The sequence below is a fragment of the Strigops habroptila genome, chromosome 1 (assembly GCF_004027225.2).
Source record: "Strigops habroptila isolate Jane chromosome 1, bStrHab1.2.pri, whole genome shotgun sequence".
NCBI lineage: Eukaryota > Metazoa > Chordata > Aves > Psittaciformes > Psittacidae > Strigops > Strigops habroptila.
Window position 1 is genome coordinate 27471037 of NC_044277.2, and position 20808 is coordinate 27491844.

Sequence of the window (20808 nt, forward strand, 5' to 3'; positions counted from 1 at the left end):
AAATGCCAAAGTACAGCAGAGATGGTAAACTCTCCATCATGAAAGAAGTATAACCACCACGTTAACATAAGGCTGGTGATTAGTTTCTGTAAGAAGCTGTTAGTTTATTATCTCCTGTTTTTCTAAAGCCTGTTGCTGTAGAGAACCAAACTGCCGCCACTCTCAGTCATGCTGAGGTGCAGAAGACATGCATGCTTCATGAACAGTGGCAGAACAAATGTATTTTCAGGTACGTTCTTGGATCTCTTCCCCAGGGACGCAAGGCTTCAGGCTCTTGGTTTAGAATCAAAGGCTCAACTTTCTTTTCCTCTTTAAACATGCTAATTCCTAATTTTTCATATGATGCTCTTCTCTATATATGTTTTAACCCATTCTGACAGAAATTAAAAAATAACCAAAGGTTAGAAATAAATAGGTATTATGAAAATAATGTAAAAATAAGTGTCTGATTCCTGAACCACCAAAATATATCAAAGAATTTATTCTCTAGAAAATAAAGTACAGCAGTGTATGAATTTGCTAAAATCTGTTAATATATACACTAAAAACATATTACACAATTTTCAAAGATCTTGTTGAAAATCATTCAGTGCATGTGTAAGTCGTCTTATTTTATTTTCCATGGCTTTTTTATGGTTTGCCATTTCCTGCAGAAGCTGCCGCATTTCTTCTTCAACGCAGTAAACCTGATAGAGCACATTGAGATTAAACAGGATTCTTGCTTTTCCTTAATATACCCAAAACCATATAATCTTGGCCATTTTTAAACACTGATAAGCAATGCAAGAGTAACATGCTTATGTTTAAATAAGCAATGCACTACTTTTGACACTGTATGCAGTAACAGAATTTTGCTTTAAAAATAGCATTAATTTGCTAGGAGACAGTGAGTAACGTACCAACACCAAAATACCAACTGCGTATGTGACAGGAACAGTAACTGTTAGCACTGGCACAGGTGAGTTAAGTGGATTATATGGCATAATCATTATTATTCTTGCCTGTATAGGTAAGGGAATGTTTAGCTATCGCCTCATAACAGCTGCACAACATGCCAGTCTATATTTTGCTTTAATCCAGAACCTCCTGATGGTACAAGTTCTAGAGATGTTCCGGCTGTGCAAAGTTTGAGTACTAAACTAGGGCTGTTTCCATCCAGAGACTAGCTTGATACATACAAACAGGTGACTTCCAAGCACCACTGTTTTAGCAGCTGTAGAATAAAAGTGCAAATACAATAAACATATAAATTTAGTATTAAAATTACTTTTTCATTTGCTGCTTCGATTTGTTTTTCCTTTTCATTTGCCAGCTGCAATAGTTCTTCCTGATGAGCTACCAACATTGACCCAAGTTGTTTTCTAAAAGCATCACCCATTTCATGAAGCTTTTCCACAGCAATCCTAAAAAAGGATTAAAAAAAAAGGAAAAAAAAAACCACACTCCTTCAAACAACTGAAGTATTTTGCTTTGCCTAATTCTGCCTTTGATATGGTTTTAATAACATAGGCATAAACCAATTATTTCAATATCTAGCTCCAGATGCCCTGTTTTCTCAAATACATGCTCTAGGTTTATGCACTGTGTGTAGGGCTGCTGGCATTCCTCTTAGAAGCATTCAATCACTAACAAAGAACACAAAGATTCAGGCTTGCTACTGTCAACAAGGATAAGAACTCCACCTGTTTTCAAACATATACTTATTACACTTTTGCTTCCTGAGAAGTCAATTACTGAACTATGTGATCCTGTAAACAGCTGTAAGCCTGTGTCTTACAGAAAAAGTGTCTGCTTCACAGTAGTGAAGCCTTTCCTTGACTCCAAGCAAATTCTGCTTTTATTAATTCTAAAATATGTAGCAATGGAAACCAAGACAAATTATTCTACTATGCAATTAATTTACAAGGAATTTTTGAAACAGAACAGAATTATATGGGACAAAATTTCAGTTTCACTCCAGACGTTCCAACACGTAGTACTATTGACTATTTGAGGTGGTCGCTTTTTTTTTGGTGGGGTTTTTTATTTGTTTTAAATCAAACTTAACCATAAAGGTATTTTCTTTCATTTATTAATCACATGACCTTCCTTAAATAATAGTGAAAATGTAATTAATCAAAGTGTTCAATTTAAAAATGTAAAGCAAAAAAGCCTTAGTCATATTGGCTTATTACTTCAGTAACAGTGTGGTTATTGCTGCTAGATACATATGCAGTCTTCTTAACTAGCTAATCTTTTCTTAAGAATAGTTGGGAGGGAGGAAGGAAATAAAATAAGGGGCCAGAGAGTAAAGTAAAAATCATACTAGCAATCTAAGCTCATCACAGGCAGCAGTCTACCACACATCTCCATAATGCCAGACGCATATGAAATAAATGAGCATCATCCAAGTCCCTGACTATTTTTTGGGTTATAAGTATTTGTATCATCTCATGTTTACTGTTAACTGCTCAACAAAATTAAAAATTGGCAGTACGAGAGGAATAATAAATAAAAAACCTATTGCTACCTGTATGGGAAGAGAATGACAGGTAACTCACAGTCTGTTTGTCACAGATTGAAAAGTTAATTACTAGCAAGTTTTATCTGCTTGAGGGTAGGAAAGGCTCTGCAGAGGGATCTCGACTGACTGGATCAATGGGATGTGGCCGATAGTATGAGGCTCAACAAGGCAAAGTGCCAGGTCCTGCACTTGGGCCACAACAACCTCATGCAACACTACAAGCTTTGGGAAGAGAGGCTGGAAAGCTGCCTGCTGGAAAAAGAACGGTTGTGAGGGAACTGCGATTTAGCCTGGAGAAAAAGAGGCTCAGGAGGGGACTCATCCCTCTCTACAACTACCTGAAAGGAGGTTGTCCCAAAGTGGGTGTTGGTCTCTTCTCCCAAGTACCAAGCAATAGGATGAAAGGAAATAGCCTTAAGTTGCACCATAGGAGATTTAGACTGGATATTAGGAAAAATTTCTTCACCAAAAGGGTGAACATGCGTACATGTGGCACTTAGGGATATAGTTTAATGGTGGACTTTGCAGTGTTAGGTTAACGTTTGGACTTGATCTTAAAGGTCTTTTCCAACTTAAGTGAATCCGCAATTCTATGATTTATTAGTATTGTTGTGATAAAAATCGAGGATCTGCCCTCAATTTCCTACACAGCACACAAGCTATTTTAATCCTGCATAATGAAACACTGTGGCCTCTCTTGCAAGCCCAAGTGCCAGCCACAGGCATTGACCTGTGATTTGCAACCAATTTGACCCATGAATCCTGGTCATGAGCTGGAAGGTTTACAGGCTCATGCTCAAAGAAACCCTGCTGCAGACTGTGCCTCATGCACAAGCACCTTCGCTACCTGACTCCAGCCAGCATGTGCGATGCCTGTAGAAGAGTCTCTATCATGTAAGCGTAACATGGAGTTTCCTCACTGAAAAAACCCAAAGCACTGTGGTGGAACAGGCATACTAGGGAGGAACAAGTGTAGGCTCCAATTATTCAAAGAAATTGGGAACACAGCTAAGAAGTTTAAAGGAGGAATGTTTAACTGAATTCTATTTCCACAAAGTAAGTCACCTGTATAGTAAGAATTACTTCTACACACACAGACTTTGCACCCACTGGCCTCACCAAGAACTTACAAAGGTATTATGCATTCTTTCACCATATAATCAAACATTTTTGTATACTTATTAACAGTGCAACTCTATACTAACTGAGCAGTCACAAAATAAGCTATTAAGGTGTTCACCTCTGAGTTTGAAGACTTTTATCTCTCTCCTCAATCAGCTTCTTCTCTTTGATATCAAAGTTCTCCTTCATTCGTTTAACCTGCACCTCCAGCTGGCTTAATATTTCTTCTTTACCTTGCCACTTCATTTTCAGTGCACTGAGAATAAAATGCACATATTTACAATGAATGTGGATACCACCTAGGAGGGCTGAAAGAAGGTTTTTCATGCTTCCATTTTTCCACATTTCTGTGGGTTATAATAGCAAACAAGTACTCTCTGAACATGGAGTAACTTCAGAGCAGTGTTGCACACTATCATAATCACAAATTATTGCCACTTGTATGTATCACCTGTATGCATTCTTAATGTCATCAAGTTCTAGTTCTTTCTCTTCTAGCAGTTGCTTTAATTCCTCTTTTCTTCCATTTTGCCTTTCTAATTTTTCCATTAGCTCTTCAGATTCAGCAGCTTTTTCATCCAACTGTACTTGAAAACATTTTTGAGCTTTCAGGTTTTCTTCATGCTGTTTTCTGATTTGTTTATCTTTTTCTTGTAAGCCCTTTAGAAGATAAACATTTTAGAACATGAACTCCCTTCACTTTAACTTTATTGTTACCCTTTAAGAGTATCTGTTTAGTCTATGGTGGAATAAAGCAGAGAGGAACATGTGAAAGCTTGCTCTTCTAAATGTATTATTATATGAAAAGTACTTAATCATCAAAACATAAATCTGAAATTGAAAGCAAGTTATGACAAGAGCTATTTACAACTCTAGTACAACAACTTATTCTATATAACAAATCACTGAGTTCACATTCTCTTTGCTCTGGTTAATAAAGTCTGAAGTCTCTAAATTAAAACGTAGCTCTGCTGTTAAAATGGTGATTTACAAGAAAATAAAAAAAAATTTACATTGTAAAATAAACAATCTCTTCGAGAATCTTTTTCTGCTTTGCTTTTAAACTCACAAGAAGGATTATGCTATCCTAGTTTTTCCTCTCTCAAAATCATTATCAAAAGTGACTTGAAGCAAGACAAGGAAGAAAGTCTTTACATAAGAGGTTCAACAGGAGATTCAAAGCAGCATCTCTGTACATGAAGTTTACACAAGACCCTCTTCTGCTCTTGGTGAAATTAGCTGCCACTGACAGCCTGATGGTGCTTTCTGAGTTGGTAAACTAGGAGGACAGTCAGCTTTTATCACAGCCTTTACAATAACTTGCACTGCACGTCTTAATTTTAGCTAAGCATACAAATTGTCAGACATGGCACTTACTTCTTTTAATCTCCTAATTGTTTCTGTCTGATCATCCACTATTTTGTTTTTAATTCTTATAGTATCACTGTCCTGTTCCTTTTGCTTTTTTAATATCTCAATCTCATTCGTTAAAACTTCAATTTTTGCCTCCAGTTTTCCCCGATCTTGAGCAAGATGAGCTCCTAGATAAAACAGGATATTGACACTACAGCACTCATTTTACAGATGACTTCAAGATGTATAATGAGGGAGGCAGGCAAAGGTAAGAACTACCTTAAAAAACAAACATGACCTTTTGCCCACTGGAAACATTGTAGGGCTTTAATCTGTAGGTAGGTAACACTTGAGAGGACATGTAGAACCGAAGGTCTATCTTTTTATCAGAGAAGTTTTCAAAGGATAAAGTCAACAGTATTTCTCTCAGACGCAGCCAATCTCAAAGAACCCACAAGGCTGAGCTGAGTTATGTCAATAGGGAAAAATGAAAAAAGCCCAAGCTTTATTTCACCCAGCATTTAACACTTCTTAAGATAAGTAGTGAAATTTTCACATTAGACTTATGTGATAGACAAGCAGTATTACATAACACCATTTACAAATCCTTGCTTTCCTAGCTTCATATTTAAAAGTTCTTTGTATAACATTACAGTATTTTGACATTTTTGGGAAACAGATAAACTGCATTTACAACTATCTCCCACAAATATTATAACTGATGTTACAGTTCCTATAATGGCCTGCATCCTACAGAACATCTATTTTTGCCCATCTTTATAACTAGATAAGATCAACAGAGACCCTGCCATGCTTACAACTATACTGGAGTGTTTATGTGAAAGGTATGACACTGAACACCACAATTTTTTTTTTTAAAAAGAAAAAAAATTTACCCTGTTGTGCCAACTCCTGCCCCCATATTTTTCTTTCCATTTTTAACCCATCAATCACAGATTCCTGGGCTGTCAGCTGGGAAATAAGTTTTCCATTTTGCTTTTTCAGAAGTTCAACTTGGGCAGCCTTCTGTTTGTCCTCCTCAACCACAGTTTCAAGTTCTCCAGTTCGACACTGTATAAATGAACATTGGAAAAAGGACAATAAAAAAAAAAGTATTCAAAATTTCAAATCAATACTAAGTGGTACGAAAGTAATGCAGCAAATAAAGTTAACTGAAGAATGTTCTGCTTGCATACATGGTCCTATCTGCATCTCTTCCCAGAAATGAAACACAAATGATTGCTTCAAATAGACATACTTCAATCCCAGAAAACTGTAAAGCTGATTTCTAAACAGCCACCTTAAGTTATCAGTGCCATTATAAAAGCCTGTTTAGAATTATAAATGCACAAGTCAAAACCACACACACAAATAGAAACAGAAAGTCTAGTTAAGACACTAAAAACCAAAGCAAAAGAAAATAGACAGAAGCCGGGATGAACTTCCCACTCCTCACGATAAATCTTCACTTATGCAGGCTACAGATTACAGGTGTTTAATACAGTTATTTGTTTGTAGCAGCACCACTGACTGGCAGAATGCTATCCTGTCCAATGTTTGAACACCCTAAAAGCAACATGTAGCGAGGAGATGAGAAACAGCTGTGCAGGACTTGTACTGCACAGAAGTTTTAATACAAAGATGGACTGGATCACATAATGGTTTAAAAGTTACGTTCCTAAGATTTTCAAGATTTAACAAGGCAGTACTATAATATGTTAATATACAGTGATCAGTAGTGTAAGGTAAAGCACTTGTGCCCGCAGTATTTAACATCAGACAATTAGCAGATAATTACTGTTAATTTTATGCAACTCTGAGATATGAAGCTGCTAATAATGACACTTGATCGTTCAATTTCATTGTTACTTCACATACAGTGACCACTGCAGAACCATGTTCCATTATTTTCAATTTACAAAGGGGTCGGGGCTATTTATTTAGGTTTTTAAATCTCAGTTTAGTGACCACTTGATTATATATAAACTGGGAGCGCTCACAAGGCAAGAAGTGCACTTCTGAAGACATGCGTGAGTCTAGATTCTGCTATATGGGGAGCAGTGTTTTGTGAGAGATTGAAGTGCAGGATGCAAGAATAAAGGCTGATGTGGAGTTCTAGGTTTTAGTGCAACAGGAAACATGTCAACCTACCTTGTATGGAATTGCTAACTTTTACAAATAAAATATTACAAAAAAAATATATGCAGTTGAAATGTTTTGAAACAAGTACCTTTAGGTTTGCTGTAGCTTCTTCATTTGCTTTTGTTAATTCTGCTATCTTTGCTTTCTGTTCTTTCACTATGCTTGTCAGGTCTTGGATCACACTTGCCATCTCTTTTTCCTTTCGTTCAAATTCAAAGAGGGCTTGTTTATGTGCAGCTAGATCAGCAGTAACATTTTCAAAACCCTCTTTCACCTAAAGTTTTATAAAGACAAGACTTGAAAATGCTAAAATCTGGAAGAAATGTGTACACATACACAAAAATGACATTTAAATTTCAAATAAAGGAAGAAATAGAAGTTCATCAACAGTGTGTGAAATTAGTGAATGTCTGAAACTGGTTTTCTATCAGTTTGTTGGCGATACTTCAAAAACACCCCAACCAACCCAACCAAAAATGCAAAACAAACAACAAAAAAAACCAACCAACAAACCCCTTCCTCCCCCCAAAACCAAACCCCAACACCTCAAACGCAAAAAATTTAAGAGAACTACAACTCCACCTTGACTGTTATTAAATGTTCTCTTTGTCTTACCTCTTTAAACCTTTTTCCTTCAATAGTTAAAGCTAAACGAAATTCATCTTCTAACTCTTTGTACTTCTGGTTTAACGTATTAATTTTCTCTTGAAATTCTTTAACACTGTGTTCATGCCTCTGCTCCTCTTTAGCCACTGCTTTTGACAAAGCATCTTGAAATTCAGGTCCATTTAAAGCAACCCGGGTTTCAAGTTCTTTCCTGAAGTTATCAAACATATACTTGAGACAAGACCTGCAGTATCTGACAGCTGTTTCAATTAATTTCCTTAGTATTTCTTAAAAAGGATAACAAATTACATAACGTAGGGGATAAATTCCTTAGTTTCACAGACAGATTTCAGTCTTCTATGACAATAGCTCAGGGATAAGGAAAAGTGTTGACTACTGTTAAAACACCCAAAGGGGTAATCGTACTTTCTAATTCAAACTTTTGTAGAAATTATTCAATTGCTCTTTTGCTGTTAGTTAGCAATTGTTTGCTTTGCTGATAACAAAGATCTGGAAGAGCTATTGGAATCGGGGGGAAAAGCACTCCACAGCCAGATACCCTCTTTTGCGGTCATTTTCTTCACCCTCACTAAACTCTTGCTTCTCACTCAGCCCAAAACCTGAAAAGCAGCAGCAATGGGGACCTAAAGGGTTCCAGGATAAGCCTCCTTCCTATCTCGAAGCATCCCTATAAGAGAATGTTGAAGCAGAAGTACCCTGTACTTTAAGACTATTCTGTTTGTCTGCTTTAAAGCACAAACACAAAACATACTCACTGTCCTTCATATTACATCTTTTGGCAATTTGAGATAATAATTGGAAGATCTCAAAATATAGCTATCAGATTCTGCCCATCTAAACTCGCTATTATCTTGGTGTCTGAATACATTTAGCCTTGTAAATTGAAACACCACTTGTTGCTTTAGTTTGTACATGTATTTGATTTTGTTAGCTAAATGGTATAGAACTTATATTCAAGTATTCTGGAAAAAAAAAAAAAGAAATTTTGAGAGGAAGATGCTGTAGAAGCTGACTTTTTTTTTTTTTGAACACTTTGTGCTATTGTAGTATATGCAGATCAGCTCTTCAGACAATAATGTGAATGTGATTTTATTTTGATCTGATTATTTCCTGGATTAAAGGTCAAGTATTTAAAATAAAAAGTTCAGCCACAGAATAAGACAAGAACCTATCAAATAAGAAACTGGAAGAGCACAGTTGCCTACATGGACTTATGAGTCAGGAATCTACAAGGTATGAAGATATTCTTAAATAAGCAAGAAAACGGGTGGGGAGACATCTACATTTTTACGAAGACCATCTCTCCCATTAAAAAACCAAAAACAAAACCACAAACACACACTGACACTTTGCAGAGCACATTTAAACAAGACATATTTGCAACACTAGCATCCTATTTGTGAAAACAGATCCCATACCTTTGCTCTTGCTCTCTTAATATAAGCAGTTCATGTAGTTGTTTTACCTTCTCCTTCTGTTGTCGAAAGGATATTCGAAGTAACTGTACTTCTCTTTCACTTGCTGACGCTTTAAGTTCTGCTTCTTGCACCTGTTTCATCTGTGTTGAATTCATAAAGGAAGCAACAAGATTTTCTTGAAACTGCAATCTGTTCTTTATGTCTTATACCAGAATACACAGGAACAGGTGCTTTAATACAGTTTTATACATATCTACCCGGGCCATTAAGTTTACAGCATGCTCCAACAACTGTCAGGATTTTTCATAAAATTTTATGGAATTTTATTATGTTACCTAGCCCAAGACAAAGGAAAAGTTGTAGGGTTTTTTTGTCCTATTCTGTTTGTTGTTTTACTTACTACATTTTGTTACACTTGCAGAAATTTCAGACAAGATGTCTAATATTATATCTTAGCCTAACTTACTCCAACAGAAAAAAAGCAACTTTTATGAAGAACTGAGAACATTTGCTTAATTTATAAAGAACTTGAGAATGCTCTGCAGAAGTGGAACACGTGTACTGGCAGAATGATTTGCTCAATTACAAACTCTCATAGCACTTGTATTAGTTTCAAGCAAAACATTTGTATGTATTCAATATAACTTTTTTTTTTAAACAGAGTTACAAAAATCTGTATATTTCCAAGTTTTATATTTTAAAATTGCTGAACAGGGCTGCTTCTAATGATTTTAGGAAAAAAATGGAGAATCAGTATAAACACCAGGTGGCATACTCCGCTTTTTCCACTTAATGCAAGCTTTTATGAATTTTATAATTTGAAGCCTTATACAAACAAACCTGTTTTTTTTAACTCAACAAGTAGGAATAAAAAGATATGAAAAAAGTTATAAAAAAGGTTTTAATTACTCATGAAATGGTAATTCAGAATCAAGACACTTCAGAAGGCTGCAAGTTAGCACACACAGAAACAGCAGAGATGATGTTAATGAAGATGTTCTTACTCCTCATCATTACTTGTGGCATTCATCTTGAGCCTTTTGCGCTCAAGCAGTGAGAAGTATCAACTATCTTGTCAACCTGTCCTCCTTTTTATCTCTTTGATTTCAAGAGTGCCAAATCTGTGATTATCAAATCAATTACTCTTAAGTGTCAGTTATCTAATGGCAGAGCTACACCACAAGATACAACCCAGTTTACTTTCCAACTCACAACAATCCCCCCCTTCAACCTGACAAAACAAAAAAGAAAAAAAAAAATCCCAAACTGTTTTCTTTCAATTCCATCGCAACTGTCCCCCTCAACTGGAGTTTTGAAAGATCAATCAAAATTTAAGATAAAAAATTAAGAGCTCTATTGAATGTCCTGCACTCACAAATAAAACATTGTTTTCAATGTTCATCATCCCCTGCAATGTCCCTTAAGATACATACGTGCTGCTGCATGTTACGAGTTCCAGCTTGAGAATGCCAGAGGTACCTAAAGTTCATACATTAACCTCAGTTGAATGAAAATTGTTGTGAGGCTTGAATATGAAGCTAAGTTCTCATGTTAAGCCTCTTCATGAGTAACATTTACATGCGCCCCACTGTATTGCTGTTGTTTTGTGGATGAAGTGAAGCAATTCTCTCCAGAATTGAAACACTTAAACCCAAAAATTTCAAGTGAGAACACATGCAAATTTAAAGACTTCTGGAAAATATGGTACGCATTTAGATGCATAGTAGCTTATTTATCTTGAATCCCTTGCAGAAGTGATCTAGTAATATTGACTGAAGTCCTTAAGCAGTGACTACCCTGAGTAACCAAAATTTACCCTTGAAGCTACCTATGTGTACTAGAAGAAAGCTTTATAAAATATTCTAGAATTAGTTAATCTTTGAGTTGATAAAATAGGCCAAAGGTATATTAAATCTGAACATTCAGAAAGAGAATTTAGTTTCTAGAGCATCATGATTATTCTTCGAAAAATAATTAAAGAGCATGTGCTACAGGATCTTAAAGACATGAATTTAATGAAGTTTTGCAGTTAATAAAAATGATGCTACTATTATCAAAAGAGATTACTTATTTCTACAAACTCATTAAAAGAAAATTAAAAACCTCATACACCAGTAAGGTATTTCCTTCCTTATAGGAAAGGAAAAAAGAAACCCAAACCAAACAAAAAAACCCAACCACTCTCCTCTAAATCACTAAATTTAGTATTTTTCAAAGTGACAAGCAGATATCTGATTGAAACTGAAGGTCACTTCTAGATCCATAACAGCTTCAGGATATTTACAGGTAAGGGGAAAAAAAAAAAAAAAAAAAAAAAAAAAAAAAAGGAAGAGCTACTCGGGTGCCAAAACAGAAGCCTGAAGCCAAGGGTGGCTAATTCATAATTTGAATGGCACTTGGAGTTCCGTTGTCAGCACACTCCCTGATTCTTTTTCCTTTCAGGGTATCTGAATGACCAGATTTCCTACAGCACCATACTAGTGGTTCAGAAGTTTTTCAGTGACACAGGAATAGGCTAATATAGGAATATAATCAAACAACTGGAATAGATATTGGTAGATGCAGCATTTGGCCACTGAAAAATCACCAATTAATTATTCAGTCAGATACAGTGGCAATATCTGCTCCAACATCTTCCATCTTATGTATTTGTACACTGAACAAAGTGCCTCTGACCAAAAAAAAAGCATCATTATCTTCTCCAACTTTAAAACAAACCCAAAAAATCCCAAGCAAACAAACAAACATTCCCCCCCCCCAAAAAAAACAAAACCAAAAAACCAAACAAAACAAAAACCAAAACCACTTTAAAATTTACTGTTTTGTTCTGGTTGCAATTAAAAGCATCTCCTTCTTTAGATCAGCAAAACAAACAGAACCACCAGATTTCCATCGTGTGAGATCTTTATTGATTTCAGCAACATTTTAAAAAACTAGCTTTTGTTCCTGAATATTGTCAGAAAATACCAACTCTCCATGTTAATAGAACTTGTTCTCCTTTACCTTAAAGCCACATCACATGACATACTTCTATTAATAAGAGACATTAACTGATAATTAAAGTGGATACTTATTATATGATTATGAAAAAACCAAAAAAGCCCCAGGTTCTATTGTGGAAAACTTAAGGCTTGTGAAATCTAGTGTTTCTTAATACCTAGGACTACAGTAGCTATCCTGTTGCTATTGTATTATTTATGTATTATTTACTCATGAAAAATATTTACCTCTATTGTTCGCTGCTGCAGTCTCTGTGTCTCCATCTTGGATAGCGTTTCTTCTAAAGCTTGCATGGCCTTCTGAAGTTCTGTTTCTTTATTTCTTGCCTGATTCAACTCATTAGTAAGTCTTTCAGTTTCACCTTTCAACTGTTGGACATCTGCTTGCAGTCTTGCTTTAACATTTCTCTCTCTCAATATCAATTCCTTTAGCCTGAGAATAAATGCAATAAGGTTGTATTACAAATATTTTATTATTTAGGTTGATGTGAAAGACATTGAGAAAAACACATCAGTAAGTGTTGTAGTACCCTATCTTGTTCTTTGCCAAGTTTTACTATTTACAGCAGTCATGTAAAACTGCTAAAAGTATGTAAAATATTTCTGAAGTTGTGCACAGCATCACTATATGGAGCTTCATTTTAAAAGAAACTAAGCTAGACACAGGTTCTTCAAGGAAATGGCATTCCAGTATCATTTTACTTTATAAAGAAGTTGAACAGACGTTATCAATTTCTAATTTAATAATTTTCTTCAGAAAACTTTGAAATATCCTTTAATACTCTAATAATTTTTGATACAAGATCTATCTTAAAAGAAAAGGAACATAATAAGCCTCTTCTCCAAGGTGGTAATAAAAGTGGGAAGTGAACCTAAAACAAAAAGAAAAAAAAAAAAGGGAAATAATCACAGCCGGTCCCTGACGGTAACTCAGGAAGCATTTGGCTTGTTTCTTCCTTACAAGAAAGAAAATGTCTTTGATAAATACAGTGCAGTTAAGAGAAAGACAAATAGAGCAGACATCTCTAATCACAGCCAACAATAAGCAATGCTGTGTTAAGAGGGAGAACTTTTTTTTAAAAAAGGATGCTGCTCAGAACTTACAAGGATGATGACAGCAGCCTATAGGAAGATATACCAGGCCTGACATGGAAACATATTGCGTGTTGGCCGAGTCTTCCCTGCCAGAAACATCTTTGTTCAAGTGCACTGTGCAGGAAAAAAGAACCAAAAAAAAAAAAAAAAAAAACCCCAAAACAAACCACTGTATGTGGAAAGGGAGACTGGGAATTGGAAGCCAGAAGTGTGATATGAGAGAGCTACTAGAGCTTGAGCTGAACAATTATGATACAGATTGCTTGGAAAATAATGGCTAGAAATGGAAGTGACATACCAATACTGTTCTGAGAGTAGAACAGGAAGAAAGCTGCAGAGCAGCAGAAAGGAATTTCATTAGGTAATAGTAAGAAAAATTTTAGCACTACTTCTTACTGCATTATTTTCCAAGTACATTGTTTAAAGCTGTTCTCCTTTCTTAAGCCTATAAATTGAATTGTCTTAAATTTAAAAAAAACCCAAACTCTTACACTTCAGCACTCTGTTTCCCTACCTGTCTGTAGTGTATACAGCCATACTCTGAATATTCTTTTCTTCTTTTGCATGTTTCTGTAGCGCTCTGACATGCTCTATTAATTTCTTCTCTGCTTGCTCTGCTTTCCACCTCCTTTCTTTCTCCTGATCCAGTTCTTGAATCAGCGCCTTAGCAAGAATATGGTAAGCATCAATTTACTAGTAAACATTGAAGTGTAGCCAAAAATTACAAAAAATATTCATAACAGTAGAACAAGACTTTGTCTTTCTGGAACTCATGGATGAGAGGGGAAAGTGTAAGTGACCAGGCCAAAATACCCCATAAAAATGAAATAAAATAAATTCCAGCTAACGCTACAAGAACTCCACTATTTTTTCATACTAGCTACATGCAATTATTTTTTGTCACCTCCAATTTTAAAGCTTCATCAGGAGACATATGCTTGGCTTCAGGTGAAAATGTATTTCACTTGAAATGATGCAAAACATACTCGGTATGTTGATTCCTCTGTGGCGTTTGAATTAATTTCTTCTACTTTTTCTATATTGCTCTGTCTTCCAGTTAGCATTTCAGCTTTCTTTCCCACTACTTCCAAGTCTCGAGTATCCGATGATGAATTGAGATGAGAGTCTCTCTGGCTGGAGCGTGAACACTTTGAGGAACTCTTCTTCTCTTCCCTGTAATAGCAGGGCATCAAGGTATAGTTAAAAACAGGCAAAGTTTAAAAAACAACAGGGGATTCAGACACTTTTCCAGGACAAAATTTTACAGTTCTTTGTAGAAGCTGAATTTTAAAGAGGTTCAAAACCACGTAGAAAATAATTCGCAAGCAGATCATAAAACAAACAGCTAAATTAAAATCTTCAGCTGTACAAAAGTATGCAGTACTAGCAGATGCTATCTGAAAAACTTCGTATGATCATAGACATAAAACAAGTTTAGAAAAGCAGAGGAGTTGTAGAGCTGCAGTAGCTGACTAAACTAATATATTCCAATTTATATCATCTTCTACTCATCACTTCTGATATTTGCTATATAAATCAAGCAAATTACCATGGCATCCTCAGTTTCATCACAAAATACAGACAGTTATATTCTTGACTACTGTTCTGACACCATGAATCTTTTACTCTTATTTTTTAATGAGGCACTTCTGTCTGTGGAGAATTCTTCTGTCACCACAATTTAAAAAGACGACGAAACTATAAGCTCTTAGAATTCTGAAAGTGTTTTGGAGTCTTCCGTGCAATTTCCTTTTCACCTAAAGACAGAAAATGCTTATATACTGAAATGACTGAGTGAAGCCTCAGTAGCTAATAATTTCTAGTGCATTATTAACAGAGCTAATTTACCTAATCTACCACTTTCAGCAAAATGTTTCAAGTTAAACTACCTTCACTCTGACAATATTCAACTTAATTCATTCTGGCTTCATACATGGCAAATATCGGGATACCTGTCAGTTACTTTGTTCTTAAGAGGATTCGCATGACACCTCGTAGATAAGGTAGTTCTACAGTAAGTAGGGAGCTTGCTTCTTTTTGTAACCTTTCTGTTCTTCTCTTTTCCGCTCTCATTTTCGCTCTCAGAAGTTGGATCTGTGTCTCTCTTAGCTTTGAGAATATTTGGAGGAGCTTCCCTTCCTGAGGTATCAGATACCTAAGAACAGATCAAAGTTTTATCTATACATGTTACCTTTTCTAATTGTCTAACACTTATTCGGATGCTACTTTTAAAAAGTTCACACAAAATAATTTTGATAGAAAAGTAAATAATCGCTTCTGAACAACCCCTTCTCTCCTTGCGGAAACATTTCATTGTTTTAAAGATAAAATAAGCTCAACAGAACAGCATGCTTGAGAACACATAGTTGTATCTTTCTGAAATACCTGAAATTTGGTAAAATCCTTAGGCACAGAAGCTTGGTGCAAATTGTGAAACAAACACAGCACTTAAAACCAAAACTACCTTGCAAACATGTAACGTACACCACAAGCAGTTACAAAAACATACCTGACAAACATATCAGACCAACTTGACCTATTAGTGAAATTAATTAATACAACTCTATATTCCAGATATTTTGCTGCATTTCATATTTTACTCTGGTTCAGTTACTGTATTGATAGCTTCAGGGTAAAAAACAGAAACTAATTTTCTAATACAGTATGATCAGATAGTTTGCCTAATTCCATATACTATGGTTTTTATTCCGTATTAAAGTTTTTGTGACTTACTCAGTTTTAAAGACTTGGTTTTGGTTTATTCCCAGTTTCTTATAATTATTAAGAACACATTAGCACTAAGTCAGCACACGCATACCAGTAGAAATGCTCCAGTCTGTCCCAGCTAGCTTTTGCATTACCAAAAGGTAAACCTCATTTTACAAACAAGACTTTCTGCGCAATCACAGGGAAAAAAAAAAAAAAAATCAAAAAAAAAAAATCACCTTTTGCAGTATCTGTGAAATCTGATCTTCCATTTTCTTAATCCTCATCTCACTGTATATTTTATCAAGTTCGGCCTTCTCTGGTTCTGAAGATGAGACAAGCTCTGTAGAGGAGCTGATGGCATTTTGTTCTGGTATTTTTGTACGTTGACGGAAATGAGCTAACGCCTGGTCAATATGTGGTGTCACCACTGGTAAGCTAACATAGTTCTATCAAAAGGAAAGACCACCCTTGTAACATTCATGAGTTACATGCAAAATATAAACAGAATTTATCCATTTGAAAATCAGTACACACAAACTACAGCACCTGATCTTTGGATGAGGGACACCCAGGTGAAACCAAACAGCTCCAAATGTCTTCTAAACACTGCAAATCTGAACGGTTTTCTTCTGCTGGGTCCACTGGTTCACCAGAAATATTTCTTCCATCTAGAGCTGTTAGCTGGGGCAACATCTGAAGAACAATTTCTCTATAACCTTGAGAAAAACAAAGTACATTTGAATTGAAATAAATCCCCAAAAGACGTCTAGTGCATTTTAGGTACCCTGTCATCTTAAATTATTCACTGCATTTGTAATAGAAGAAAAAAAGTGTGGTGAGTTACCTGCAAGTGTCTTGACTTTCCCGATCCATAAGGCTTTCAACAGACATTACAAAACAAATTGACTGGGAAACTGTCTGCCTACTCCTGGTCTGCACAAGCATTTCCCCATCATCACCAACACACAGCAGTTGCACGGACAACCTTTTAATATCAGCCTACTGCACCAAAACCGTTGTATCAAGTGCAAGGGTAGACACAGACAAGTTCTGAAGGGGCTTAGATAATTTCATCCTTTTTCAGTGCATGAAATAAGGCATTATGAAACTGTGAGGCATTGAAATTAAATTTCTTTAAATTAATAGAATTTGGGCTTCTGAACACTTCAGTTCCAAAAGTGCCACCAAAGAGGTAGATATGAAGAGGTATGTAAAACACTTGCAGAAAAAACTAGTGGAATTTTCCAAGTTATCCAGATAACTTCAATAGTCCTGTTACTGCTTCCATGGTGCCTGAATACATCTGTAAAACTCATTCATGAGTGCTTTTGAAAACATTACCTAGGTCCTTTTTTGTCTTCCCTCAATTATCTCCAAGAACTGCACATATATTACACTTTATCAGTTATGTGCTCATGATATAGTTGCTGTTTTGTATTATGATAATTCCTACTGTTTTACTCTTTGTAATGAAATTCTCTTTGAGCTATCCCAAAAGTATCAACCCTCCACTTCCACCTTCCTGTAGATTTTCCCCTCTCTTATACACAAACAAATAAAACAAACAAAACCTGCACCGAAACAGGAAGCTACCACTTAACTTGTGAACATAGGCTGTAACATTTAAAAGACACAAAAACCCTACACCAAAACAAGAAGCTCTAGGCAATGAGACTGAAAGCGATATATCCACGCGCATTTCTCCAGCTTGTCTCCATGCTGTCTAGTGAAATCCTTGCCTACTACTTTGATGTAAATGCTAATTACTGCAGAACATCACTACTTTCTGAAGCTGAGGGGAAAAAGAGGAAAGGCTAATAGTGCTTTTTACAGATCTTCCTCTTGTGGTCTCTCTCGGTAGAAGACTACCTACTTCCCATGCCTGTCCTCTTTCTACATAGCTCAATATCCCTCTGTACATTCTTCAATTTCTCACCCACCATATAATACTCCTTTCCTCCAATTTCTGCAATACTTTCTCTTCCCATCACTCTTTGTCTACCTCCCATCCTAACCTAAAATAACATGTGAAAAAACTGAGCCTTATCAAGGCATACAATAAGTTACAATTTTGATAATATGTTGGGGGGGGGAGAGGGGGCATAATTTTTTTTTAATGGAAAACAAATTAATTTTGACAGAATTTAGATTTCTGCAAGCTGGCTGGTTAAAGAACAAATACACAAGCTTCAGAACCTGGCTTAGTTTAGGGAAATCATTGACCTAAGGAGTACAAAGTATCTACCTAACATGAGATCCATACCTGCTGTGTGACAAACCGGATTGGCTTTTCCATTTTTTTCCAGTGTCAGATGTGTCAAACAGCACAGCCCCTTTGTGCACTGAACTAAGTGATTAATATTGTTTACACAGTTGCTGTGAAGGTCAATATGGCTAATCTTATGACTGGTTCCATGAAGGCACTGAAATCCTGAAAATTTGAGAAAAAACATCAAAGTAATGATTTCTGCTATGATTCCTGACTAGTTTAGAACAAATTGCATCTTGATGAAAGATATTCAGGAAGTTACACATCATAATAACTGGAAATTTCATAACAACTCCATATTCCTGTCTACGTACATTAATTAGCTATGGTACCCTCCACACAGTTCAATGCTCAAGCTGGGGAGCTTTAAAGAAAGAGATTACTTTCTAATTGTTAAGCATGTAAAAAAATAAACATTTTGCTTTGAGTTCCTTTTTATAACTCAGATTGTTAACGAAACTGTTACCAATGTTCTTTTAAATTTTCTATTACTCCCTTGATTCCGTAGCTTAAAATCTCAGTTAGAAGCAACAACTGAACATTCCAACGAATAAATTTAGAAGAGAACTTCCATATCATAGCCAAAGCTACATTTCTGTCCTATAAAAAGAAAGGTATGAATATTTTGGAAATATCTTCTGAGACTACTGCTTTTTTCACTTTGGAAATAAGCTTGAAATGTTTTCTGTGCTACTTTGTGAACAAGCTCAGCTCACCACATATAGAATAAATTCCAGTTCAGAATAACCCTAAATGTTAGGAACTTGAAAGCTGAGAGTAGCAGCAATTGCCACCTTTCACAGCATTACTCAGGATTTGGCTGAACTACTAGAAACTTTTAAAAATATACCTCCTCAAAACTAAAGTGAGGCAAATGCTTTTTATTTCACTGTACATACCAAAGTCACTTACCAGAGAGATCATGTATGTGATTATATGACAAATTCAACATAGTTAAATTATAGAGCTTTTCCAGTCCTAAACAAAATGAGGGAAAAAAGAAACAGCAAGATTTTCAAAAGAATGTTCTGCTTTGATCAAATCAAAACTTGCAGAGCAAGCTTTCAAAAATTCTAACTACAAGTTATGACAATGAACTATAATCATAATATAAAAATCAGGTTTTCCTTCTAAATTAAGGCATTTTGCTATGATAAAGCTTACAGAGACTACATAGTCTTGTTGTGGTTTAAACCCAGCCAGCAACTAAATATCACGCAGACATTCACTCACCCTTGCCTCTTCCCCTCTCTCCAGGCAGGATAGGGAAGAGAATCAAAAATATGTAAAACTCAAGGATTGAGATGTGAACAGTTTAATAACTAAAGTGCAATATAACACTACTACTAAGGGGAGTAACAAGGACAGAGAATATAAAACTAAAAGGGGAAGGGAAAACAATAAACACAAGTGATGCACAATACAACTGCTCATCACCCGCCAACCGATACCCAGCCCGACCCGAGCAGCGATTTGGGCTTTCCAGGTAACTCCCCCCAGTTTCTATACTGGGCATGACATACTGTGGTATGGAATACCCTTTTGGCTAGTTTGGGTCAGGTGTCCTGTCTCTGCTTCCTCCTGGCTTCTTGTGCCCCTCCTCACTGGCAGAGCATGAGAGACCAAGAAGTGCTTGATCAGGGTCAGCACTACTGAGCAACATTGCTATGTAAACATTGGTGTGTTATAGCACTGTTTTCAAACTAAAGCCAAAACACAGAACTGCACCAGCTACTAGGAAGAGAATTAACTCTATCCCAGCTGGAACCAGGACAACTCTTTTTAAAATTTACATCATAATTTGGTTAGTAGCTCAACTACATTCGTATAATCTTAGTTATGTGCATACTTTCCAGAAGCAAGCTTTAACACAACTCTTAGAAAAGCTTCATTTGTTGCTAAATGGACAGAAATAAATATTGCAGACCCTCCACTTTCGTTATCAGGTTACAGGACAAGCTTAGGGTGCGCAGATTAGCCAGGGAACTTAGCCCCTCGATCCGGCGGATTTGGTTTGAGGACAGGTCTAAATGTTGCAGGTTCCGGAGATGGCCGAGACCTTCGATCCTGCTGATGCGGTTACAGTGCGCATTGAGCGTGTGCAGCTCTGAGCTCAGGGAAACCTCCAGCAAGCTGCCAAGGAAAGGCACCTGTCAGCAGCCGGGCAGCTTCATTCTAGAGCTGCTCTGCCACGCACCGCGCCACGGCATCCCCTCACCCCAGGGGCCCAGCTCCCCGCGACCTCCCCTCACCCCGGGGGCCCAGCTTCCCACAACCTCCCCTCACCCCGGGGGGCCCAGCTTCCCACGACCTCCCCTCACCCCGGGGGCCCAGCTCCCCACGCCGACTGCAGTGGGACACCTGCCCCTCCAGCAAGCTCCTCACCTCCGAATCCCCTTATCCACAAGGTAGAGCTCGCCAGGGATAGCGCGCTGCCCCTCCATACCGCAGCTCCCCCGCACAAACCGCCGCTCCACTTCAAACTTCCCTCCCTCCCCAACGGCGGCGCTCCGTGCTTTACGGCTAGGACGCAAAGCCCCTCACGGCAACCCCACCGCAAAGCAGCGCCGC

At 36.8% G+C, this 20808-nt stretch overlaps 1 protein-coding gene across 5 annotated transcripts; it reads right to left on the reverse strand.

The window, feature by feature from the left end:
- Window positions 1–452: 452 nt before the first annotated feature.
- LRRCC1 (leucine rich repeat and coiled-coil centrosomal protein 1) lies at window positions 453–20752 on the reverse strand. Of its 5 annotated transcripts, XM_030507548.1 has the most exons (20): window positions 20623–20752; window positions 20165–20370; window positions 19471–19488; window positions 19150–19215; window positions 18232–18399; window positions 16515–16684; window positions 16205–16414; window positions 15212–15414; window positions 14246–14432; window positions 13774–13922; window positions 12393–12597; window positions 9166–9305; window positions 7736–7937; window positions 7209–7394; window positions 5875–6049; window positions 5003–5166; window positions 4077–4285; window positions 3744–3881; window positions 1268–1403; window positions 453–686 (listed from the first exon to the last, which is right to left on the reverse strand). In XM_030507548.1, the coding sequence occupies exons 1-20, from the start codon at window positions 20679–20681 to the stop codon at window positions 564–566; spliced, it is 3114 nt and encodes a 1037-aa protein (XP_030363408.1). In that variant the 5' UTR covers window positions 20682–20752; the 3' UTR covers window positions 453–563. The 5 variants fall into 5 exon arrangements, with proteins under 5 accessions (XP_030363408.1, XP_030363415.1, XP_030363422.1 ...); XM_030507555.1 differs by lacking the exon at window positions 19471–19488 and having other exon boundaries at window positions 20623–20751; XM_030507562.1 differs by lacking the exon at window positions 19471–19488 and having other exon boundaries at window positions 20087–20370; window positions 20623–20707.
- Window positions 20753–20808: the final 56 nt, after the last annotated feature.